This window comes from Chiloscyllium plagiosum, unplaced genomic scaffold (genome assembly GCF_004010195.1).
Source record: "Chiloscyllium plagiosum isolate BGI_BamShark_2017 unplaced genomic scaffold, ASM401019v2 scaf_15145, whole genome shotgun sequence".
Lineage (NCBI taxonomy): Eukaryota > Metazoa > Chordata > Chondrichthyes > Orectolobiformes > Hemiscylliidae > Chiloscyllium > Chiloscyllium plagiosum.
In genome coordinates this window covers 1-27540 of record NW_025215017.1, presented here as the reverse complement: position 1 = coordinate 27540, position 27540 = coordinate 1, and the positions used below count along the sequence as shown (strand labels likewise).

The window sequence follows — 27540 nt, the reverse complement described above, 5'->3', positions numbered from 1 at the left end:
AAACATCATGACTGGCATTTTGGTTGTTAGATGGGAAAGTAAGTTATACTAGAAGGTAAGGTTGATAGCTGGACCGAGATAGGAGAATCCAAGATGGAGGATGAGAAAAATGTATGGCTGTAACAGCTGCTCCTTTTTTGATGTATTTTAGGTGGTGGAGGTGATTTCTTCGAATTGCAGGAGCAGCAATTACTGTTTTATATGCTGTTGCGTTGTTTTGGAACTTTGGAGAAAAAAAAAGTCAAAACAACGTCACTGTTAAAAGGGAGAGGAGCAGACAAAGGCAGCACATGGTCTGTGCAGGAGAGAGAGGGAGAAAGAAACCCACACTGCTAACTGACACAGCAGTGAACCTACACAGTTACTGCCTTTGCTGTTGAATTCATGTATCACCAGACATTGGAGTGCATCTGGGAAAATGAACAAAAAGTGAAATTTACAACTGATCTTGGAGGAACCTTTTTGGGAGAGGATAAATGAATAGATTTTTTTATAAATATTTTTATTTTGAAATTTTTTTTTAGGTTTTTTACAAAATTATAAAACTTGTACAAAACAGTGTGACCACTGTACAGTATAATAGCAACAACAAAACAAAAAAAAACTAATCTATTCCACAAACTACCAAAACACAACAAGAATTTTAAAAATTCTGTAAAAACTACAGTTCAATAAATAACCAATATGAAAGAAGAAAAAAAAATAAACAGACAAAATAAAATTATACCAAGTTATAACAAGGTAGCTTAAGTTACAATTACTACACTCAGCGCACTCTCATCACAGCTCCCCAACACTGGGAGCAACAGTGAGTAGACCTGTACTTAAGCGGGATTCTTCCTCCCATGGGCCCCCAAACTGTCAGGCACAGTTCTCACGGCTAGACAAAGGCCCTGGAGGTAGCCGATGTGTCTACATCGATATAATACAAAAAGGGCCGCCATGTTCAGTGAAACAATTCCATTTTCTAGTGCATCCTACTTGTAAGGAAGTCAAAGGGGATGTGTTCCAAAACTATCCTATGCCAGCTCGAGAGTCCTGGGGGATTCTCCGTTACCCAGCTCATTAAAATGTTCTTCCTCATGCAGAAAGAGAGAATAGTAAACATGTACATCCAGGGAGGGAAGATTTGGAAAACCAAAAGGAAGGACACCAGATTCAACTCAATCTCAGTTCTCAAAACTTATGCCAAAGCACTCGCTACATCATCCCAATACCTGCGGATCATGTGGCATGTCCATAAACAGTGGGTAAGAGTACCAATCTTCGTTTTACACTTGGGACACATTGGGGACGCTCCTGTCTTAAACTTCGCAAGCCATTCTGGTGCCAGGTGGGCCTTATGGAGTACCTTCAAATGAATAGCCTGAGACTTAATACAAATAGAGATCTTGATAACATTTTCCAAAATGTCCTCACACATTACCCTTTGGAGACTTCCACCCCTAACTCTTGAGTCCAGGTTTTATACAGTCGTTTCATGACCTTCGACACGTTCCTAGCTAGTAAGTGACAGAGAGTGCTAAGCAAGGGGGTGCCTGCTGACTCTCCTCTCCATGTCCAATTTGTCAGAATTAACCATCAATGTAGTCTTTTTTTTGTACAAAGTCTCTAACTAGGTAATATCGAAGGAGCTCCTTCCCAGGTAGGCCGAACTTCTGACCTATCTGTTCGAATGACGTCGTGACCTCCCCATCGAATAGGTCTCCCAAACAGGAGATTCCTCTGGTCTCCCGAAGCTTAAAGCCAGAGTCCATTAAACCTGGCTAAAATCCAACATTCCCACTATAGGGCTGAAAGGGGAGGTTTTTTTGTAAATTGCCCTCACCCTGCCACATCATCCTCCAAGCTTTCACTGTTTAGGACAATCGGACTTGTACAGTGATTCCTAAAGTTCAGAAAATCTAAACTCCCCCCCCACCCCTTTGTTGTAAAAGCTACAATTTGTCCAGCTTAATAAGAGGTCGCCTATGATGCCAAATAAAAGATCCAAGCCAGTTATAAAGCCTGCGCAGCGCTTGCCTTGGCAGCATCAAAGGGAGCATTCTCATGGGATATAATAGGTGAGGAAGAACATTAATTTTGTCCAGAACTATTCTGCCCAACCAAGATATTGGAAGATCCTCCCTGCCTAATTTTCTCTAACAACTGCACATAATTAGCTTTATATAACTGATCAAAACCAGGGTAATAAAAATGCCTAAGTACACAAAAAAAAAAACCTCCCTGTGACCACCAAAAGGGGAAACAGGTTCCATCCTCAAAGCTGGACATACTTGTAAGTCACCACATAGGCATGGCCTCTGATTTCATGAAATAACTTTGTACCCTGAAAACACACCAAATAAACTAACCACTTGTATTAAGCAGAGCACAGATGCCATTGGATCAGTTAAAAAGAGAAGGACATAATCCGCATAAAGAATAATTTTACGCTTGCCTGATCCTACTTCCGAGCCGTTATACTGGGATCTGAATGGCTTCTGCCAGTGGCTTGATCACCTGTGTAAATAATAGTGGTGAAAGAGGGCACCCTTGACAACAGCCTCTGCCGACACTAAAACTATCTCATCTTATGCCATTTGTGAGCACTGGTGCTTTCGGGTCGTTATACAGCACAGCCACCATTTGGTAAAAACCTCTCCAAGACCAAACCGTTCTCTGACATAAAAAAGGTACAGCCATTCCATTCAGTCAAACACTTTCTCTGCGTCAAGGGAAACTACCAAACCTGATATCGCTCTTTGCTGACATACTTGAACCATATTTAATACTCTTCTAATATTATTGGTAGACCTACAACCCTTAATAAACCACGTCTGGTTCTTCTTTACAATAAACAGCAATAACCTCTCAGCCTTAATGCTAACATTTTCAACAGGGTTTTGAAATCCACATTCAATAACGATATAGGCCTCTACAAAGTACAATCTTCTGGGGCTTTCCCTTTCTTAAGGATAAGACAGATATTTGCTTCTCTCAAAGAGGATGGGAGGCTACCCTGACTGAATGAATAATTGTACATATTCAAGTGTGGCCCGGCCAATTAGTCTATAAACTCCTTACAGAACTCGCATTGAAATCCATTTGGTCCAGGCACTTTACCACTCTGGAGCAGCCTTACCATCTCCTGCACTTCCTGAATTCTCAAGGGAGCACTCAAAAAGGATTCTGAGAGGTTACACCCGAAAGGTCCAAATTCTTAAAACAGGACTCCATCTTCCTCATTCTATCCTCACAGCCCTCCGACTGATACAGCTCAGAATTGAACTTTCTTGTCTAGCAGTCGCTCAAATGTCCCTAATGTCTCTGACTCTACTACCACTGGTGGCAGTGCATTCCATGCACCCACCACGCTCTATGTAAAGTACCTACATCTGACATCTCCCCTCTATCTCCCTCCAGTCACCTTAAAATTATGATCCCGCCTGACAGCCATTTCTGCCCTGGGGAAAAGTCTCTGGCGATCTACTCTATTTATGCCTCTCATTACCTTGTACACCTGGACCAAGTCACTTCTCTTCCTTCTTTTCTCCAGTACGAAAAGCCGTAGCTTACTTAACCTCTCTTCATAAGACATGCCCTCCAATCCAGGCAGCATCCTGTTAAGTCTCCTCTGTACTCCCTCTAAAGCATCTAAATCCTTCCTATAATGAGGCAACTAGAACTGGATACAATATTCCAAGTGTGACCTAAGCAGGGTTTTATAGAGCTGCAGTTAAACTCAATCCTCCTGTTAATGAAAGCCAAAACAGCATACACCACTTTAACAACCTATCAACGTGGGTGGCAACTTTGAGGGATCTAGGTACGTGGACCCCAAGATCCCACTGTTCCTCCACACTGCAAAGAATCCTGTCTTTAACCCTACATTCAGCATTCAAATTCAACCTTCCAGAATGAATCACTTCACATTTATCCAGGGTGAACTCCATCTGCCACTTCTCAACCCAGCTCTGCATCCTGGCAATGTCTTGTCATAGTGTCAAGGGCTCTTGCAGGCTATCTGCAACACCACCGACCTTTGTGTCATCAGCAAACAACTAACCCATCCTTCCACTTCTTCATCCAAGTCATTTATAAAAGCTACAAAGAGAAGAGGCCCAAGAACACATCGCTGCGGGACACCACTGGTCATTGACCACCAGGTAGAATACTTTCAATCCACTACCAATCGCTGTCTTCTTTGGCCAGCCAATCCTGTATCTAGACAGCCAAATGTCCCTGCATCCCATACCTCTTAACTGTCTGACTGAGTCTACCATGGGGAATCTTATCAAATGCCTTACTGAAATCCATATACACCACATTCACTGCTCGACCTTCGTCAACTTGTCTCGTCACATCTTCAAAGAACTCATTAAGGCTTGTGAGGCATGAACTGCCCCTCACAAAGCTATGCTGACTATCTTTAATCAAACTACGTTTTTCCAAATAGTCATAAATCCTATCTCTCAGAATCCTTTCCAGTACCTTGCTTACCACAGACGTAAGACTGACTGGACTGTAATTCCCAGGGATTGCTCGATTTCTTTTCTTGAATAGAGGAACAACATTCACCTCCCTCGAATCATCTGATACTACTCTGGTGGAAACAGAAGATGCAAAGATCATCACCAGAGGCGCAGCAATCTCATTCCTCGCTTCCCGTAGTAACCTTGGATATATCTGATATGGCACTGGGGACTTATCTATCTTGACGCTTCCCAGGATTTCCAGCATATCCACTTTCTTAATATCAATCTATTCAAGCCTATTAACCTGGTCCTTGGTGTTCTCACTATCAACAAGGTTCCTCTCTCTAGTGAATACTGAAGCAAAAAACTCATATAGGGCCTCCCCTACCTCTTCAGACTCCAGGCACAAATTCCCTCCAGTATCCCTGATCGGCCTACCCTCTCTCTGGTCATTCTTAAAGTCCTCACATAAGCGTAGAACGCCTTTGGGTTTTTGCTAATCCTTCTCGCCAAGACATTTTCATGCCCCTTCCTGGCTCTTCTCAGTCCATTTTTGAATTCTTTCCGAGCTACCCTATAATCCTCTAAAGCTGTGCCAGATCCTTAAGTCCTCAATCTTAAGTAAGCTTCCTTCTCCCTCTTGATGAGAAGATCCTCTTTTCTTGTCATCCAAGGCTCCTTCACCTTACCATTTCTTGCCTGACTCAGTGGGACAACGTTATCCAACATTTGTATCAAGTGATCCTTAAAGAGCCTCCACATTTCTGATGTGCATTTCCCGTAGAACAATTATTCCCAATTTATACTCCATAGCTCCTGTTTCATAGCAGTTTAATTTTCCCTCCCCAAATTAAATACTTTCCAATACTGTCTGTTCCTATTCCTCTCCACAGCAAGGTAAGGTGAGGCAGTTGTGGTCACTGTCACCAAAATGCTCTCCCACCGAGAGATTTGACACCTGTCCTGGCTTGTTGCCTAGCACCAAATCCAATATAGCCTCACCCCTAGTCTATCTACATATTGAGTCAGGAATCCTTCCTGGACACACCTGACAAAATCGACTCAATCCAGACCATCTGCACTAAGGAGGTTCCAATCAATATTGGGGAAGTTGAAGTTACCCATAACAACAACTCTGTTACATCTGCACTTTCCAAGACCTGCTGCCCAATCTCTTCTTCCAATTCTCTGCTGCTATTGAGGATCTATAAAAAAACACCCAATAAAGTGACTGCTCCTTCCCTGTTATTGACTTCCACCCATACTGACTCAATAGACAAACCCTCCTCAACAACCTCCTTTTCTGCAGCTGTGATGCACTCCCTAATTAACAATGCTTCTCCCCTTTCTCTTTTACCCCCCCCCCCCCCCCCCATTCTCTTTAAAAAGGTGTGGGAAGTGGTGCTAATGGTAATTAGCAAGTTCTGTTGCCCATTTTTTGATCATAGGACCATGAATCTTCATGAAGTCCTATGTCAATGTTAAGGGCTCCCTATTTACTGTGGCATCATCTCTACTTGGTCTGCCCTGTTTTGAGACAGTATGCACTCGGAGTGATGTTAGTGGTGTCTGGACATTGTCTGCAAAGTATTACCCTTTGGAGTATGACTATGTCAGTTTGCCACTTGACCACTCTGTGGGACAAGCCCCCATTTCTCAGGAAGGAGGATTTTGCAGTGTTGAAAGTGCTGGGTTTGACAGACATTGCCAGTGCATCAGTCGATGTTGGACGATCCATCCAGTTTCATTCTTTTTCTTAAACTTCAACTTGTTAAACTCATCAGGTTCTTCACTTTCTTTCAGATTTTCAGTCTCACCCCAACAAAAGTATCTCCTTCTCTCCCCTTATAAATTGGACGCTAATCACTCCGGTTCATTGAGTTGAATAAAGATCACAGCAGTTCGGCGATAGTAGTCAAAAGATAAGTCAAACTTTAGGCAGTTAGGATAAATAACCAGAATATCATCAGTCTGCTCAAAGTAAGTTCTGATAAATGTCACCTTGTGTAGAAAGAAGTCACTTTCTGAAAGTGTACATATCAAAATTGCCCTTCCTTGCATTGGGTACAGAATGGTTACACTTTTGACACATAATTCAAATACCTTGAAAAGTACATTTTAAAATACAAAGTATGTTTTGAAGATAATTTTCTAACCTATGCAGTGGTCCACGAGGTGTGATGGTTTCAGGGAGGTAATCCACAAGGGGGGCCCAGCATCCTCCATTTATTGGCATTGGCAGAGGCTGTGGTACGTTAGCTTCCACAGTTTTCATCAACCAACTAGCATAAGGAGGCATTGGGTCACCTGAGGGGTAACAATATTGAAGTTATTTCCAGTGAAATATTAAAATTATTCGGTGCATGATGATAATGCTCATTTGATCAATAACTAGCCTTTAAAACATAGTTTATTGCAGAATTGTTTTAGTACAGGAGGAGGCCATTTAGCCCATTGTGTCTGCTCCAGCTCTTAGAATGAGTATTATGACTCAGTGCCATTCTCCTGTCTTTTCCCCTGAATCATATTTCAATTTAAGTAATCATCCAAAGCCATTTTGAATGCCTCAACTGACCCTGCGTCCACCATGAAGTTGTTCTATGATCTAACTGCTTACTCAGCAAAATAAAAAAATTAGTCAGCTCATAAGTGTTTCTTTTGCAATTTAACTTATAACCATGTTTTTGTGCTTGATGCTTTTATGAAAAGGAACAATGTTTCCCCATCTTGCAACAAACCTTATTTAAATCATCTTTTCCCCACTATGCACCAAATTCCTACTTTTCAGTTGGTTCCACAAGCACTCATTCTGTTTTGTCTCATTCAAGCATTGTCCGATTCTGCTAACTCACTTGTCAGGAGAGACTTCCTTTAGCATTAATGGTAAGTCAATACATGTAAAAATTCTCTAATGAGTTGTACTATGCTATCCAGATTTAAAGTGCAGGTGAGATCCTGTCAGCATTAATAGGTACACACTAAAAATTTTCTTCTTGAACAAATGACAAATAATCAAAAAGTGATTAGGCTTCTGGTGCAATAGCACAACACAGGGTGACAGACGATGTAGCCAGATGAAAGCATAAGGTGCAATTTGACCCTCCCTGGAGGTCATGGAAGAGTTGCTGAGAAGGGGAACTAATGAGTGAGTTGACCCTGGAAAGATACTCACCCCCTTACTCATGAAGTACTGAGTGAAAAGGGACTTTCCTGACTCACAAGCAATTAAGCCCAAAGTGACCAATTAACAGCCACTAATGACACTCAACTCACCACCTTTCCAATTATCTGCCTTTCCAGCAAGCAAGAAAAGTAGTTGGTTTGCCAATCAGTAAGCAGGATGTCCCAACTTGGAGAAAACAGAGGCACTGGTACTAGGCAGGAGGGTGGCCTCCGAAAGCCTCATCTTCTATTCCAAAATGCAGTGGGAAGTTAATACAAGATCAAAAAAAGTAAATAAGTTATGTGTATGAAACACAAAACTCACATGTCAAAGACACACTCGCATAATTAACTCAATCTCTCCCCAATCATGCTGCCAGATCTAATGAATTTGTACACCTTTTATGTTTGACCTGCTAAATTAGCTCTGATGAGAGCTAATTTCTGAGCTGTCATGTTGATTATTCTAACAGATTGTGTTTGTTAAGATATGTAAGATTTATTTTCACAGATTTAATTGGCTGAAATGATATTTGATATTTGACCAGTAGATGAATCATGAGGCCTTTCAGGCTATAACAACATCTGAAGAAATTTTCAGTCACTGGAAGTTCCCTAATGACATCAAGTACCGGATGCTGTTTCTAAATAGATCCTTGTCTAGAGATATGCAAGTGCTGGCTACTGTAATAGTCAGGAGGAAATCCTGGAATCAATTACTTATGACACTCAATGGGAGAGAGAAACCAATCTTTTTTTTTCAAGCAACATTTAACATACACTAGCATTCAGTCTTGGCACATGCACATAGACAGCATTACTGAATTCAGCTTGAACAAATATTTACTTTGTAGAAAAGCAGTAGAGCTGAAGCAACCCTTTTAGCCAACTTCTAGTTGGAAACTGTTTGAGAAGAACAAATAGTAATAAAAACCAATAAAGTTTTAACCTTTTTCATCATCATAGGATCCACCAGAACTGTTGCTGTACCTGGATTCAAGACGAGAATGAGCTCTTATCACAACATTGTTGAACCTAAGGAAAATATGTAAAAAAATCAGGGTACATCAACAAACATTTTAAAACATGATATTTTAGCCACTAAAGAAAACTTGTGGTACTTAATGAAACAGAAATGATATTTTTTCATTTATTAGAAATAATCCAATTTTCTCCTCTTTGTTTCTCTTTCAAAAGTGATAATTAAATCTGCATTACAAGTCTAGCACATTTAAATTGTCATTTCTTACATACATGCTTAGTTTGTAACCATTATTTAACCAACCTCAGAGTTGTCAATCACATCCTCATTCAGCATGTGCAGCCATGTATTCTACAGCAAGGATAATACATAACAGTTAAGAATAAAAATTCTGTAATTCTGGATAATATTCCCTTTCTGTCTTGCATAGAGATTTAAGAGACCAGTGCTGCAGGTACCTACTCAGTCAATATATGAAACCTGTTACAAAGCACCCCATCCTGTTCCTTGCTTTCCTCTTTGATCCCAGCTGGACATATCTGGTACTATACCAGTTGGTCAATTTATAGATGTGTGTGACCTTAGGTATAGCACATTGACAATTTTTCTATGTGAGGTGATGAAAGAGGGCCTCAACCTTATTCTCACGTAATGATCAGGCATACGCATTCCACTGAGGGAAATGCTAACCATGCTAATTGAATTTTGTCTGAAATGAGTATCAAGTCAACACAGTATCAAGTAAACCCAAACAAAATTTGGATTTAAGCCTCAATTGCTACCAGTGTGCTGCAGATGTCAAATGAATTGATGTCATTTTGCAATTCATAGCCTTTCTGATAATTTTGACTTTTGCAACACAGCCAGACAGGGACCAGGGACTCCAGAATGAGAGGAAGGAGATCAGGGATGGGAGGGAATAAATAATGTCTAGGGCTGCAGGAAAAAGGGAGCACCAAGGGTAGGGGTGAGCCCTGCCTATGAGAAAAGGGGAAGGAAACACTACCTGGTAGAGGGCGGGACTGAGTGTAGAACAGGATGTGGGCATTACTAGCTATGCCAGCATTTGTTGTCCAGCCCTCATTGCCCCAAAAACCATGTTGCTGTAGGTGTGAAGTCACATGCAGGAAAGACCAGATAATGATGACTGATTTCTTTTCCTAAAGTGAACCAGACAGGTTTTACTGACAACTAACAATGGTCACCATTAGACTAGCTTTCTATCTGGTACAAATTTCACTATGATTTATAAAGATGTTGCCAAGGTTGGAGGATTTGAGCTATGGGGAGAGGCTGAATAGGCTGGGGCTGTTTTCCCTGGAGCATCAGAAGCTGGGGAGTGATCTTATAGAAGTTTATAAAATCATGAGGGAAATGGATATTTCTTTTCCCTGGGTTGGGGGAAGCAAGAACTAGAGGGCGTAGGTTTAGGGTGAGAGGGGAAAGATTTAAAAGGGACCTAAGGGACAACTTTTTCACACAAAGAGTGGTGCATGTATGGAATGAGCTGCCAGAGGAAGTGTTGGAGGCCTTTTAAAATTTTAACATTTAAATGGCATGTGGATGGGTACATGATTAGGAAGGGTTTAGAGGGATATGGGTCAAGTGCTCCCATAAGGGTCTAGATTAATTTAAGATATTTGGTTTGCTTGGACAAGTTAGACCGCAGGGTCCGTTTCCGTGCTGTACAACCATATGACTATCTGCTACAGTGGATTTCAAACCTATGTTCCCAGATCATTACAACTATGTCAAACGCCACTCCCTTTTCTGCAAACCTCATAAAAATGCTTTCCTTCAGGTGTTTATCCAATCCTACCAGAAAAATTTGGCATTGCTTTTAGCTCAACAGCATTTGATCAAACTCATTTGTGATGAGCAAAACATCCAATATGTGTTCTAAAGCAGTCAGTCATCAGTTTACACCTGTAATAATCTATTGAAATCAACAACCATGAAATGAAATCACCCAGCACTCCAGGCAATTGTTAATTGAAAATATTTATTTTACTTTTAAATGCTCAGTATTCAACTAAAATAGTTGAAAATAAACTGAAAACAACTTGATGAGCCTAGATGTAATCAAGAAGAGGAACAACTCAGATCATATGTTTTCTAAGCCTCAGCTGCAAGCTGTGAAAGTTTAAAAAGAAAAGGAAGCACTCAGACAATCTCCGATATGTTATCAAACGCAGTTGTGAGTGTGAGTGTTTAACATTGCCAAATCATGACAATGATCATTGTTATTAATAAAGTTATATTTATTGTTGTAGTTACAATGATTTGTTGCAATAATACAATACATTTTTTATCATTATACGTTATTATAGACCTAGGCCTCGCCTCTCCCCCCCACTGATCATTCTAACCCCTTTCTGCTCTCTGTCACACCCTGCATCCTCTGGCCCACTTGGTCATTCCCCTTTGATTCCCCACACTTGTCTCTCATCCCTGGTCCCTTCTCCCCAGGCACAAATGCTAGTTGGATCTGAAGTTGTGCTAATTGATAGTTCAGGTTGAGAACAGCAAGGAGTCCAAGTTGTAATGGGGGGTGGAGCAGATATCAGACAGTGGTGACTTTGGGAGGTTGAATAAGTCTGGGTAACACATCGCTGGCAGGAAAAGGGGTGAGATGGGACCATGACATGGGGGGGGAGGAGGAAAGAGGGAGAGACCCCAGGGACGATAAAATACAAACTCAGAATCTGGTAAGCCAAAGCCTTAACACTGGGGGAGTTAGGAATAGGTGTAGATCTGAGGTTGGGGGATAGAGAATGGGAAGAGATGTAGTCCTGAGACTTGGGCAGCTGAGGGTACTAAGACACACAGCCACAATAATCTAGTATGTTTCCAATAGGCCTGAGGAGGCTAGCCTGAATTTTGGGTGGTTTTGACTCACAGCATGACAGGAAGGAGCTTTGATGGAGAATCAGAAGCACAGGTGAACTACAAAATTGTGATTCTGATAGACATTAGATTATGGAGCTTCTCTCTAAACATTTTATTCACAATATGTTTTTAACTTTTTCTCAACTTGTCCCTTTTGATATAAATCTTGCTGGGATAGCTGGTTTTCTGATAAGACCATGAGCTGGACTGTGGTGACTCCTACCAGCAGCTTGTTGAGTGCTTCATAATAGTGGATGGCAAGCTGTCGGGGTAAGGGGTAGCACAGATCTCCTTTGTCATTCTGGGTTGTATTGTGTCCCCAGAATCTCAGCAGTCAGGTACTCTAGAATGGCAGACAAGTAGTCAGATGCTTCAGAAATAGAGCTCCAGGTGTTTGACTCAGTGACAATGAAGGGAAGGCAATGTAATTCTAATTAAATATATTGTGTGGGTTGGGGAGGGAGTTGCAGATGGTGGTATTCCCATGCATCAACTGTTATTGTCCTTCTAGGTTGTAGAGATCACAGGTGTGAAAGGTGCTGTCGAAGGAAACTTGGTGAATTGGTGATATGCTAGTCTTCATTTTTTCATTATATACTTTTGAATTTAAATTCCATTGCACTCTTATTTTTTTCAGTATTGCTGCATTTATGTTATTGACTATTTGTTCATCATCTCCCCACCCTATCTCCACTGGTGGAGCATCCCTTATTTTATCCATGGATTTGGTCACCCTGGCAGAGTGGGGAATGTAGAACTGGAGAATGATCAGACAGAAGGGTAAATTCCAGTTGAAACGGAAGGATTGGGGAAGCTGCTGGGAAATCTTTGAAAGTATGCAGCAAAATGTGCTTTTTAAAAAAATATCATAGGGTGTAGCAAGCTGCATTTGATGCAGACATAGATTATTGTGGCTGTGCTTCTTTGTACCCTCACCTGCTCAAGTCTCAGGGCTACATCTCTTCCCATTCTCCATTCCCCAACCTCAGATCTACACCTATTTCTAACTCCTCCAGTGTTGAGGCTATAGCTTACCAGATTCTGAGCTTGCATTTTATCGTCCCTGGGGTCTCTCCCTTTTCCCTCATCGCCCCATGTCATGGTCCCACCCCACCCCCTTTCCTGCCAGCGATGTGTTACACAGGACTTGTTAAACCTCCCAAAGTCACCACTGTCTGATTTCTGCTCCATCCCCATTACGACTTCAATTCCAATTAGCATTTGTGCCTGGAGGGAGGGGACAGGGATATTTAATGAGCTGTAATCACCATTAAATGCTTGACTGTTCAGTATGATCATTTGCAATCTGGATGGATTCTAAATTACATCATCTGATGTCCTCTGATGCTTCCATAAGACATTCAACATTCACAAAACATTAAGTCTTAAGATAAGAGCCCACAGTGTTGGAGGCAGTACAGATAGAGAATTGGCTAATGGGGAGAAAACAGCAAATGGGATGGGGCTTTTTTTCAGGTTGGCAACCTGTAACCAGTGGGGTTCACAAAGATCAGTGCTTGGACCACAAATGTTTACAGTATATATTAATGACTTGGAGGAAGGAAACAAATGTACTGTAGCCAAATTTGTAGACAACACAAAAATAGATGGAAAGGCAGGTTGTGAGTGGGACACAAATAGTTTATAGATGGACATTAACAGGCTAAATAAGTAGGAAAAATGTTGGCAAATTAAAATGTGAACTTGTTCATTTTGGAAAAGAGAACAAAAGAACAGAATATTAGGGAAATAGATGGTGACATCTTGAAAAATGTCCAGATTACAGAGGAGGAAGTGTTGGATGTCTTGAGATGCATAAAATAGATAAATCCCGAGGTCCTGATCAGGTGTACCCTAGAACTCTGTGGGAAGTGAGGGAAGTGATTGCTGGCCTATCATCGATAGTCACAGGTGAGGTACCGGAAGACTGGAGGCTGGCTCACGTGAAGCCACTACTTAAGAAAGGCAGTAAGGACAAGCCCGGAACTATAAACGAGTGAGCCTGACAAGTTGTTGGAGGGAATCCTGAGGGACAGGATGTACTTGTATTTGGAAAGGCAAGGACTGATTAGGGATAGTTAACGTGGCTTTGTGCATGGGAAATCACATCTCACAAACATGATTGAGTTTTTTGAAGAAATAACAAAGAGAATTGATGAGAGCAGAGTGGTAGACGTGATCTATATGGACTTCAGTAAGGCGTTCGACAAGGTTCCCCATGAGAGACTAGTTAGCAAGGATAGATCTCACGGAATACAGGGAGAACTAGCCATTTGGATACAGAAGTGGCTCAAAGGTAGGAAGCAGAGGGTGGTGGTGGAGGGTTGTTTTTCACACTGGAGGCCTGTGACCAGTGGAGTGCTACAAAGATTGGTGCTGGGTCCACTACGTTTTGTCATTTATATAAATGATTTAGATGTGAGCATAAGAGGTACAGATAGTAAGTTTGCAGGTGACACCAAAATTGGAGGTGTAGTGGACAGCGAATAAGGTTAGCTCGGATTACAATGGGATCTTGATCAGATGGGCCAATGGGCTGAGGAGTAGCAGATGGAGTTTAAGTTGGATAAATGTGAGGTGCTGCATTTTGGGAAACCAAATCTTACCAGGATTTATACACTTAATGGTAAGGTCCTCGGGGGTGTTGCTGAACACAGAGACCTTGGAGTGCAGGTTCATAGCTCCTTGAAAGTGGAGTCACAGGTAGATAGGATAGTGAAGGCAGTATTTGGTATACTTTCCTTTATTGGTCAGAGTATTGAGTACAGGAGTTGGGAGGTCATATTGTGACTGTACAGGACATTGATTAGGCCACTTTTGGAATACTGCATGCAATTCTGGGCTCCTTCCTATCTGAAGGATGTTGTGAAACTTGAAAGGGTTCAGAAAAGATTTACAAGGATATTGCCAGGGTTGGAGGATTTGAGCTGTAAGGAGAGGTTGAATAGGCTAGGGTTGTTTTCCCTGGAGCGTCAGAGGCTGAGGGGTAACCTCATTGAGGTTTATAAAATCATGAGGGGCATGAATAGGGTAAATAGACAAGGTCTTTTGCCTGGTGTGGGGGAGTCCAGAACTAGAGGGCATAGGTTTAGGGTGAGAGGGGAAAGATATTAAAGAAACCTAAGGGGCAACTTTTTCATGCAGAGCGTGGTGCGCGTGTGGAATGGGCTGGCAGAGGCAGTGGTGGAGGCTAGTACAATTGCAACATTTAAAAGACATCTGGATGGGTATATGAATAGGAAGGGTTTGGAGGGATATGGGCCAGGTGCTGGCAGGTGGGACTAGATTGGGTTGGGATAGCTGTTCAGCATGCACGAGTTGGACTGACGTAGTATATCTCTATGACTCAATTTCAATGGAGAAAAACTGCAAAAAGATATAACACAAAAAGGACTTGGGGGTACTTGTGTACAAAAGAAAACTAGCACATAGATACAGTAGGTAATCAGGAAAGCTCATGGAATGCTGGTCCTTATTTCAAGGGGCTTGAAGTATAAGAGTAGTGAAGTCTTACTGCAGCTGTATGGGGTAATGAGAGTAGTTTTGGTTCCCGTATTGAAGGAAAGATTATTTCATTGGAGAAAGTTCAGATAATGTTCACTAGGATGATTGGGAGGCATTGCCTTGTCAGCAAAGGTTAAACAGGTTGAGACTCCACTCACTGCTGTTCAGAAGTAGGAGAGGTGATCTCATTGAGACACACAGGATTCTCATGGGAATACCTAGGACCAGAGGGCATACTCTGAAAATTAAAGGGTTCCAAGTTCTTCTCTCAGCGGGTTGAGTGTCTTTGGAACTCTTTGCCACAGAGAGGCTGCAGGAGCAGAGTTCTTGCGTATATTTAAAGCTGTGATAGGTTCTTGATCAGCAAGGCAATCAAGCGTCAGCGGAAAAGGGCATGCAAATGGATGTGAGGTATGTCAGATCAGCCATGATTCTACTGAACGGCAGAGCAGGCTCAAGAGGCTGAACGGCCTAGTCCTGCTCCTATTTCTTCCGGCCTTAAGACTTTGACCCCATGAAGTCTTATTCTAGCAAGAGTGTCGAAGATTTTCTTCTGGAACTTGCTATATCCCATCCAAGCTTATCTAGTACAGCTACACCACAGGCACTGACCCAACAATATGGAAAATTGCCAGGTATCTCCTGTCCACAAAAGGCAGGACAAATCTTACCCAACAGTAACTTGCTTATCAGCCCACTCTTGATCATCTGAAAAGTAGACACGGTAGTGAAGAAGGTGTTTGGCACAGTTGCCTTCATTCATCAGTGCATTGCGTACAGGGGTTGAACGTAATGTTGTAGCTGTTCAGGACATTGGTGAGACCACTTTTAAAGTACAGTATTCAATACTGGTCTCCTGGCTATAGTGAGGATGTTAGTGAAGATTTACAACAATATTACCAGGGTTGGAGGGTTTGAGCTACTCGGAGAGGCTAATATTTTCACTGGAGCTTTGGAAACTGAGGGGGGATTTTACAGAGGTTTGTAAAATCAAGAGGAATATGGATAGGGTTAATAGCCAAAGTCTTTTCCACAGAGTAGGGGAGTCAAAAATTGGTTCAAGGTGAAAGGGGAAAGATTTAAAAGGAACCTCAGAGGCAACCTTCACACAGAAAGTAGGTGCGTTTATGCGGGTGGTGGAGGTGAGCACAATTACAACACTTAAAAAGCGTCTGAATGGGTACATGAATAGGAAGAGTTTAAAGGGTTATGGGCCAAATGCTGGCAAATGGGTCTAGATCCATTTCGGATATCTGGTCGGCGCAGACAAGTTGGACCGAAGGGTCTATGACTCTATAAGTGATGGACGGGTTTCTTGTCAATACTGTCAAATGCACTTGCAAAGGAATAACCTGCTCACTAATGGTCAGTTTGGAATCCACCAGGGCTACATAGTACCTGAACTAATTGCAGCCATGGCCCAAACATAAAAAAAACTGAAACTACAGTGATGTTGAGAAAGTGATTGCCTTTGACATCAAGGTAACATTGTCTGAATGCATCCAAGGCCTAACCATCTTCAATTGGTTCAACAATGACCTTCACTCCATCAAAATGTCAGAAGTGGGGTTTCTCAGTAATGATTGCACAATGCTCAGCACCACGTGCAACTCCTCAGAAATTGAAGTAGTGCATGTCCATACACAGCAAGACCTGGACAACAGCCAATGTGACAGATGGCAAATAACCTTCATGCCAGACAAGTGCCAGGCAAGGACTATTTCATACTATCTGAGGATCTGCTGCAAGCACCCTCCGGAAGGTGATCTGTTTTCACTAAACGGTGCAGTGAAAATGAATTTTGCGCTGTTGAACTTCTCCAGTAAAATATTTTTCTCTCCCCAGAATCTTAAACCTGCTGGTAAAAATGCATGCACCTCTAAACACAGGATCCAAATTCTGGAACCCCTTCACTTACAGCAGCGTGGATGAAAAATCACAGACTGCAGCAGCTTAGGAAAACGGTGCTCCACCACCTTTTTAATGGCAAACAGAAATGAGAATCAGTGGCCCTGCCACCGATGTTCATATCCTATGAATGAATAAAGATGAATTCCCGAACAATATTTTCTTCCACTTCATCAACAAGCAACTGATTGTTGCATTGGTTGGAATTACATGCTACCCAATATTAATTGTATTAACTATGCAGGTAATATTCATAGTAAATTTAAAGCCATGTAAGAGTCATATGGAGGACCTGGAAAGAACATTTTTATTTAAGTGCAGGGAGATGTATATGATTAAAGTTGTAAACTAGCAAAGTGGGGCAGCACAGTTGCTCAGTGGTTAGCCACTGAGCTAATTGGGTTCGATTCCAGCCTCGGGTGACTGTCTGTGTGGAGTTTGCACATTCTCCCTGTCTGCGTGGGTTTCCTCCAGGTGCTCCAGTTTCCTCCCACAATCGAAAAATGTGCATGTTAGGTGAATTGGCCATGCTAAATTGTCCATACTGTTCAAGGATGTGTAGGTTAGGAGCATTAGTCAGGGGTAAATATAAGATAATAGCGTAGAGGAGTGGGTCTGGGTGGGTTACTCTTTGGAGGGTCTGCGTGGACTTGTTGGGCTGAAGGGCCTGTTTCCACACTGTGGGGATTCTATGATTGAAAATTTAAATCCGCTTTTATGATGCTTCTATTTTATATGCTTTTAGATTTATTTGCGAAATACAAGAAAATCATTATGAATATGAATTGGTTATGGCAAACTCTACTATATCAGTGTGGTTAATCAATTTGGAACTAGTGGTGCAATGATAGTGTCACTGCCTCTGAGCCAGGTGCTTTGGGTTTCAGTCCTACTTCAGAATTTCATGATGGAAGGTGTATTTGTAATGTGCCCTGTAATCAGGTCAATAATTTATCTGTAAATCCTTCTGATAAGTCTAAGGTAAACTGGGGAGGTCTCTGGGTTAGCCATGCATGATGCAGAGTGGTGACATGCTAACACATTATCACAGAATCCATACAGTGTGGAAATCCTTCTGGTATTTCCATTAAAATCTGTGGAAATATATGCAAGCTTGTAATTTGTGACCTTCTTATTCCCAATCTTATTGTTGCACCTTTAAACTCAAGAATATTACCAATTGGTCAAATCCTTTCGGGTACTTTTGTGGCATACTTCCAAGATAGGTAGAATGCCTGGATCATCTGATTACTGCTTTTAATATTGGAGACATTTTGGCTCTAATGACTTCTTTATGCTATTACATGGTATAAGGAATAAATTTTCCATTTTCCCTGTCTCTAGTTGAAGGTGGTATGGTGCTCCAGTGGATAGCACTGCTGCTTTGTAGCATCAGGGACCTAGGTTTGTTTCCAGCCTTGGGTGATTGTCTGTATGGGTTTCTGCTGTGTGCTCTAGTTTCCTCCCATAATCCAGAGATCTGCAGACTCGGTGGATTAGCCGTGGTAAATGTGGGGTGATGGGGATAGAGTGGGGGCTAGGTCTGGGTGGGATGCTCTTTGGAGGGTCGATGCTGGCTTGATGGGCTAATCAGCCTCTTTCCACATTGTTGAGATTCTATGAAGCGAAGTCCCCCGAACTAATATTATTTAAGCCTTCTCAAGAAGTAGAAGACACTGAGTCAATTTCAAGCATAATTTACTACATTGGCTTGATCTCAATACAGTAACTCTTAGTTTTAAGTCTGCAAGTTATTGATGAGATTTCAGATTGCACACAAACCTTTCATCAGTTTCTTTCATCATTCGTCCCTCATCAATTTCTGGGAAACTCTCCTGTCCAGCTACCAGAGTATTGGTGCTAGACGTAGTCCCTGTAACAAAAATTATACTTACTAACATCAATGACATAGGTTACTCAAGGATAGCAGTAACAAGCTGACAAGACTACACTAAAAAAATTGATGAACTGCAGATACTGGAAATCAAACAAAATTGCTGAAAAAATTCAGTGTGTCTGGCAGGATCTGTGGGGAGAAAGCAGAATTAACTTAATCCTATCCCCATTATCTACCCTTTTCCCCATAACCCCACATTTACCATGGCTAATCCACCTAGCCTGCAGATGCCTGGACTAAGGGAGGAAGCGTGAGCACACAATAGAAACCCATGCAGACATGTGCAAACCAGTCACCATTCTTCAGACAAGACTACACTTTTCTGTTGTTAAAAAATATTGATCAGTGGACAAGGGAAATGTCCATATTAAATATAACACAAAGTAGATAAACATTTCAACTGCAGTAATATTTAACTCTACATATGAATCAGCTGCCATGCCTTATTGTGGAAGAAAAAAGTTTGGTCTTTATGGCTAGGTTCCTGATAGGCAGTGTGGTGCATTTATTTATGTAAAATATTTACCTTTAAACATGTTTTATGGGATTGCATATTAATTGGCAACTTGGGCACAGTTCATTTGTATTTTACCCATAAAAAGTCAATCAGATGGACTTCAACAACAGCTGGATTGCAATGGAAATGGCGATGAGGTTAGTGAGGTCACAGCAATGGCCATCTGCAGGAGTCAGCTGGGGACTTGTTTTTCACTTTCATGTCCCCTCAAATTTACAAGGTTGAGGCATACTGCCAGCAAGACACATGCTCACCACAGGCAGCTTACTGATTAGCAGAGAGGTGGGGTTGGGGAGGGGGAGAGAGAGAGAGAGAGAGAGGGGAGAGGAAAAAGGGGAGAGAAAGAGACAGACAGAGAGAAAGAAAGACAGACAAGGACAGAGAGAGAGAGAGAGAGAGAGAGAGAAAGAGGAACATGGAATAACAAAGAGAGATCTATTCCTTGCAGTCAAAACAGGAAAACACTGTAGCTGCAAAGTGATGTCTAGGGACATTAATTAATAAGATGGCTAAAAGGTCTTGATCTAACTTACCTTTCAACAGAAAATGTTTCATTCAATGTGGCACACAAGTATCTGTCTAAATTATGAACTCTAGTCTTTGGAACATGAATTCTAAACCTTCTGATTTTGAAGATAAAAAAAGTAGTCAAGGCTGACACCAATAAATGGCAGCCTTTTACTGAGATCCTACAGAACATCAAGATCCATTAAAAACATTTGCCTCACCTGATGCAACTGTGGAAGTTTTGTTGCTTGCAGCAAAGCGATAAAAAGGTGGATTGTCACAATGCAGGACAACAGGGTTTACAGGTTCTGTCTGCTGCATTTCAAACAATAACTCTTCCATTGTCTGAATAGTGTTGTTACGGCATAAGTAGATTATTACTTTTTTTATCTGAAACATAATAAATTCAGATTTGTTACAAAAGTAATGTCATAAAGTGCAGTTAATCTCAGAAATGTTTGAATGTATTTTGCATAAATGTAAGGAAACAAAGTTAATTATTCAAGGAGAGATATTTGGAGCGGTGACCAAATATCAACTGACTGACAAAAAGTGGTCTTTAAAGACAGCTATGATCTCAGTAGAGACTAATTACATTTTCTTTTGGAAATTTGAAAACCCAGGTATTAATACTGTTGATGACTTGAAGCATGATAGCATAGCTGTGTCAATCACACTGCTGTTCTGTGATTTGTGAAGGGTGGTGCAATGGTGGGTACATAGTCAGCTCTATTGATGCTTTTTGTCATCTTCATGAATAATGTTGGGCAGAGTGCAGGTTATATAACCATTCTAGATACCCTAGCTGGTGCATATTGAAGAGAACCTCCAAATCTTCTTAGGCCCCTGAAGCAGATCCTTAGAATGAGAATTGCTGGTTTGCTAACACATCTGCTGATCATATGGCCATGAACGTAGTGTTGTCAGTCTTCACTGTTTGGGGTTCTGATCAGTGTTGTCAGCTATGTTTGAAATTCTATAGGACATAGAAATGCCTAAAAATATTGAATATTTTCTACTGTACATTTATGGCAACTACTTGTCTGATTTTCTTTTATTCACTTAATCCTGAGTGAGCTGGATAGAGCAGATAGGGAGAAGCTGTTCCAGCTCATAAAAGAGAAAACAAAGAATGAGAGGATATTGGTTTAAAGTGGATTTACAAAAGAAGCAAGGGCAATGTGAGACAAAAAACATTTTCACAGAATGAATAGTTAGGATATGGAATGCACTGCCGAGGCATGTGCTCGAAGCAGGTTTAATTGAAGCACGCAAGATGATATTGCTAGCTAGGTTAGTATTTATTGCCTGTCCCTAGTTGCCCTTGCGAAGGTGGTGTGAGCTGCCTTCTTGAACTGTTGCGACACATGTAATGTAGGTAGACCGACAATACCGTGAGTGAAGGAGCTCAATAACTCTGACACAGCAACACTGAAGGAACGGCAATATATTTCCAAGGCATAACTTGCAGGGGGCGGTGTTCCCATGTATCTGCTGTCCTTGTCCTTCTAGATGGAAGTGGTCATGGGTTTGGAATGTGCTATGTAAGGATCTTTGGTGTATTCCTGCAGTGCATCTTGTAGATGATACACACCGCTACTACTGAGTGTTGATGGTGGATTGATGGAGTTTTTGTGAATGTGGTACCAATCAAGCAGACTGTACTGCCCTGGATGGTGTCAAGCTTCTGAAGTGTTGTTGGAGCAGCACCCATCCAAGCAAGTGCAGAGTATTCTATCACACTCCTCACTTACGCATTGTAGATTGTGGACAGGTTTAGGGAATCAGAAGATGAGTTATTCATTGCAGGATTCCGAATCTTTGACCAGGTCTGGTAGTTGTTGTATTTGTATAGAGAGTCCAGTCAGTTTCTGCTCAATGGTAATTTCCAGGATGTTGATATTGGGGGATTCAGTGATGGTAATGTCTTTGAATGTTATGAGGAATTAGATTGTTTCTTATTGGTAAGATATTGCCTGACATCTGCATGGCATAAATGTTACTTGCCACTTTTCAGCACATGTCCAGGTCTTGCATTTGGACCTGAACTGCAGCCACATGAACATCTATTTCTGAAGTTATGATGAAGAGAAAGTTATTGATGAAGCAGCTGAAGACAGCTGGGCCTAGGACACTATCCTTAAGAAGTCCTGTAGAGATGTCTTGGAGCTGAGATGACTGCCCTCCAATAATAACAAACATCTTTCTATGTGCTAGGTATCACTCCATTATAAATATTGGTGTAAATGATTATAAATACGTACAAATTTTTGTAATCATGTGAAATTTGGCAATCTAGTGTTCTTCTAAACAAAAAAAATCAGTAATTTGTCTTTCCTTTCAGATTTTGAAATTCTAATCCCTGTACAGCATTTATGTTATGGTCTAAGCTACTCACATACAACAGAAGAGGTGTGTCACTGCTAACTCCACAAAGGCTGATCAGAAATTGCAGGGCAACTCTGAGATTATTGCTCCATTTTTCATTGTCTACCAGTGCATTCCAGGCATTTTCCATCTCTGATCCAGGAACTTCATCCCCATACTGGAAGAAGAAGGAAAAAAAAATTACTTGTAATTGTGGACTTCGAGTCAATTTCCGAAAATGTTGATTTAGAATTGTCATGAATTCAGCTTATTTAAAGTCGAGCAGTCATGTTTAATTATCATAACGTTTCTACAAACACCATCTAACCTGCCAGTGGTATCTTTTTCGTGCTAAAGGGTAAATAAGATCCACGGAAATATCACCAAGTAGGTTTTCAGCAAACAATAGACTAAACTAGTTGTAGAAGTGAGAATTGATGATAACACTCAAAGGCTTGAAGTATTGAGGCTATCATCATTGTGTGTAAAATCAGATGGAGTATAAAAAGCCATTTACTGTGTGAGTTGGGTTAAATTGCCTGCAGGAATCTAGTAGCACTCTCCGAAATAATAAGGGATTTTGTAGTTCAAGGTATTGCTGGAAAGAAGGACATATTGCCAAAGCTTCTTGACTTGCACTTATCAGGAAAGATGCAAGAACAGAAATTTCAAACAGAAACAATAATATTACAGAAGAAAACATGCTGATTGATTGGCAAGTCAGATCTGATTGGTTAAGACATTGCCAGAGAGAAAGCAACAGGAACCATAAACTTCCAATCTTCTACTTAACACAAAAAGGCACAAAGCTTAAATATAATTCTTTTGTTTGAAGACAAAAGCTTCCTGTACATGAATGTATGTAACTTTCAGAAATAATTTTCTGTAATATTGTTGTTTGTTTGAAATTTCCATTATTGCATTTGTCCTGATGTATGGATAAAGTACTTTAATGCATCTGAACATTTTCACACTGCTTGCCAATTTAATGGTTGCCTTTTACTTATCTTTTTTAAACAATTAATCACTGTATTTAGCATGTTTCTCATATCACATTTGTAGTTGACAACATCAGGCTGATCCCTGGGATGGGCAGGATTGATATATGAAGGATGACTGCATCAGTTGGGACCATGTTCACTACAATTTAGAACAATTACAGGGACAGGGGAACTCCTAGAAATGTATAAAATTCTAACAGGACTAGATAGGGTAAATGTAGGAGGGATGTTCCTGATTACTGGGGAGTCCAGAACCAAGGGTCACAGTCTAAGAATACTGGGTAGGCAAGGTAGGACTGAAATGCGGAGAAATTTCTTCACCCAAGTGGCAAGCCTTTGGAGTTCTCTGCCACCAGAAAGTGGTTAAGGCCAAAACACTGAACATTTTCAAGAAGCATTTGGGTATAGTTCTTGGAGCTAAATGGATCAAAGAGTACAGGGTAAAAACCGAAACAGGGTACTAAGTTGGATGAACAGCCATGATCAGGTCCAAAGGAATGAATGGCCCCCTCCTGCTCCTATTTTCAATGTTTTTCAATTGTCAAAGGTTTACAACTCCAGACTAGGATTTCCCCATGGCTCTCAATTCCTCTGAGGCAATCCTTTCCTCCTCCATTGAAACAGTATCTAAAATGCGTAGCTCTCCAATAGAGCAGGCAACAATGGGATTACCACATGGTGGCTCATGACCCATACCCTTAAAAAATCCCACTTAACAGGGATGTGGAGGGAATCATAGAATCAGATGCTGCCCACTGCTTTTAAATGCTACCCATTTCTGTTTTGGCTGACACTTGCGTGAAAATCTGACCCAAAAATTTCATATTTGTTATTAATATCAAGAACGTTTTACCATTTCATGAATATATATATCCAACTTAATTTGTTTGACGGTGCTAAATTGGAGAAGAAATGGAATTCATCTTTTTCTCTGCATGTTTTGTCTTCATTGTCTGGCAATTGTTAGTCAGGTCTTCTGCCATATGGCATGACTCAAGGAGAACAGACAGGTTCAAACACTACCTCAGCTGGTATGGGGATTAAAAACAGGCTGTCAGCATTATTATGCAGTGCACTCTAGCCACCTAGCCCCCTCATGTATCCATAGTTAAGAAATAATAAAACATTACCTTGGCAGTCATGTACATGAGATTATTAAGAACCAGTGAAGTGGCTTGTGGAGACCCCCAGCCATTTCCTTTCAGTCCACATTCCTCAATCATTTCTTCCTCCTTGTAGTTAGATTGTTCATCAGGAGTTTGTGGGTTTGACATAATGGGCAGAAGTCCACCATCCACTAGTTCAATGTTACGTAGCCATGGCAACAGATAAGTGAGCATAATTTGCCGGCCATTTGGGTGAGTGGTTGGAAATCTCTGGCTGACCTCTGGTCAAGGAGATGGAAACAAAATATTATTTTCAGTACTTCCAAAAATATATATACAAAGCAAAATAGCTCATAAAGTTACCTTGATATTAAATTATAGTGATCCTCTCCTTTTTTACTTTACAGAAAGTGTGAAATTACTTCACATTTATAAAATATTCACAGAACCTACTAGCTCAGAAGGGTATCCTAATCATAAAATAGAAAAAGTGGAACTACTGTAGTAGAGGATATCTTGATGATGCAAGTGTCAAACTATTTTTAGATAATAGGATTTAATTTGAGACTTGTGTAAGAAAACATATTTGCGCGGTTATTATCATAACCAGAACAGTACTACACAAAAATCAAATCCATTATTGCACAAAATACTGATATAAATCATTGGTATTTAATAGTACAGATACTTAACTTGAGAAATTTTGATGGAAACTTTCAATTTCTGAATTGGGTCCCCATATTAGAAATGGCCAGAAGTAAAGATTGGGTAGATTGTACAATAGACAGTATGTCAACACCTGGCCTCAGGAACATAACTGTTGCGTTAATAGCAGAATGACCTGTGGTCACTGGCTGCCATCCTGAAAAAGACCCCATTACTGTTATTCTCTGCCTTCTGTCAGTCTCAGTGCCATCCCCTACTGGCTCCTCTTTCCCCTTATGTCCCAAATTTTGAAGTGTTGCTGGGACAAATGCGAGGATTCCAATTTGAAACGCTCACAACAACTTATATTACAGGAGGAAATAGGTGTTGATAGTTTGGCAAATTCACTTTTGCTCAGGCATTGCCCTGGAGAAAGGAACAGGGACCCAGAGATTCCCCAAGCTGCTTTGAGAAGTATAAATAAGCCACGTTACAAGCTCAACTGAGTACATTAAATTAGTTGTTAGTGTTATTAATAGCACAGTCAGAATTGTTCAGCATAATGAACATACAAATTTGGAGAAATCCATCGGTGTTTTGCATTCAACATTTCAATCTAAGGCCAATAACTCAGATTCTTGTTAGGTAAGTATATAATTTAAAATGTAAGTAAAATATTACATATTGTAGAAATCTGAAATCAAAATAGGAAGTGCTAGAGAAACATAGTAGATCTGGCAGCATCTACGCAGAGATAAACCGAGTTAATATTTCAATTCCAATAGGATTTCTCTATGGCCCATTTGCAAGTTTCCATAATGGAGCAACAATGATCTGATCAGGATCGCCACTGTACCAGAGGTTAACCTTGATGCATTTTGTGTCAAGTTTGCAGGGTCAACAAATGGCTATTAACAAGATTTCTCAATAGACCAAACTTATAGCACATGAAACTATATGAATTTCAACATGTATATATTTTCTTCTTTGACTTTTCTTGGGATGTGGTTGTCACTGTCAAAGGCAGCACCTTTCCTCCACACCTGATTACCCTTGATTTGAGTGACCACACAGTCCTTAAGGAAATGAAGTCCCATCATGACACTAAAGATGCTCTCTATTTTGTTGTGCGGTACTACCTTCATACCAAATATGATAGATTTTGAAAAGTTCTAGTAACTTAAGACTGGGCATCCATGTGACAAATACAATTTGCAACCTCTTGGCTCAGCACTCCACCATGACCATCAGGTCAGGAGATTAACCTTCATTCAAGTGAAAAGTGCATTAGAATATACAAGAAGTAGTGTCAGGCATACCAAAAAATGAATTGTCAACAAGTGATAGACAGGGCGAAATGATTCCACAACTAATGGTCAGATCTAAGGTCTGCTGTCCTGCCACATACTGTTGTGACAGTTGTCATGGACAATTAAACAATTATTTGAGGAGAAGACTCCTGCACCTGCAATATGGAAAATTGCTAAATCCTATACACAAAAAGCAGGACAAATCTAATCTGGCAAACTACTTCCTCATCAGTCTATTCTCGATTATCAATAAAATAATGAAAGGGGTCATCAACATTGTTATCAAGCAACACCCTTTTAGCAATAACATGCCGCTGATGTTCAGTTTGGGCTTTGCCAGGGCCACTCAACTCCTCACCTTGGTCTAAAACCTGGACAAAAGAGGTTAATTCTAGTGGTGAGTTGACAGTGACGGCTCGTGTCATCAAGGCTGCATTTGACTAAAAATGGCAGCTCTTTCAAAATTAGCATAAATGGGAATCAGAGGAAGCACTTCTGCTGGTTTGAGTCATACAGAGTCATAACTAAGGACATGAGACATGAGATGCAGAAATGCATCCATGAAATCTATCAAGGAATCCAGTCTGAAGAAGATAACAGAAGTGCTCTTGTAATCCTATGTGAACACTGAGATTAAGGACATCATTCAGTGCAGTGTTTGCAATGAATACAAAATTAAGCAAGCCAAATAACTGCTTATGAAATATGACATCCCTTTAGGATAAAGCCTGGAGTAGAACTCTCACTTTTGCAGGAATTGATTGTCTTGTCACCATTGGCTACTATTCTGACTACTCAGAATTAGACCAGTTCACAACAATAACTATTAGTGAGATTGTGGAATGCCTAAAAAAAGTACTTCAGTCATTATAGCCTTTCAGACATAGTGATGTATGATAATTGCCCATAATTTATGAGTGAAGAATGCATGCCTTTCATAAATGATTTGGTCATTCAATACCATACATCACCTACACACTACCACTAATGGAAAGGCAGAGGTGGTAATGAAGATTGCCAAAGGCATCATAAAGGGTCTTTGAAGAAGGAGGCCATCTGGGTTGTACGGTATTGGAACTGGTCCTCCTGGGAGCAGATGCGGCAGAGGCGAAGGAATTGAGAATATGGGATGGCGTTTTTACAGGGGGCAATTTCCCCTCAGACGTGGTTGACGATGCTCTCCACCGCACTTCCCGCTACTCCGCCCTTGAACCCCACCCCTCCAATCGCCACCAGGACAGAACCCCACTGGTCCTCACCTCCCACCCCACCAACTTCCAGATAAATC

General features: G+C 40.9%; 1 protein-coding gene across 1 annotated transcript in view; it reads right to left on the bottom strand.

Annotated features, from left to right (window-relative positions):
• LOC122548116 (protein furry homolog) overlaps nucleotides 1-24610 on the bottom strand; it is a 55034-nt gene extending 30424 nt beyond the window's left edge. Inside the window, exons 1-6 of the mRNA XM_043686674.1 lie at nucleotides 24322-24610; nucleotides 22222-22368; nucleotides 20045-20213; nucleotides 18685-18775; nucleotides 8569-8654; nucleotides 6614-6764 (exon numbers count right to left, since the gene is read on the bottom strand). Coding sequence (XP_043542609.1) covers nucleotides 6614-6764; nucleotides 8569-8654; nucleotides 18685-18775; nucleotides 20045-20213; nucleotides 22222-22368; nucleotides 24322-24531 — 854 coding nt within the window. The 5' untranslated portion in view covers nucleotides 24532-24610. The remainder of the gene's footprint in view (nucleotides 1-6613; nucleotides 6765-8568; nucleotides 8655-18684; nucleotides 18776-20044; nucleotides 20214-22221; nucleotides 22369-24321) is intronic.
• Nucleotides 24611-27540: the final 2930 nt, after the last annotated feature.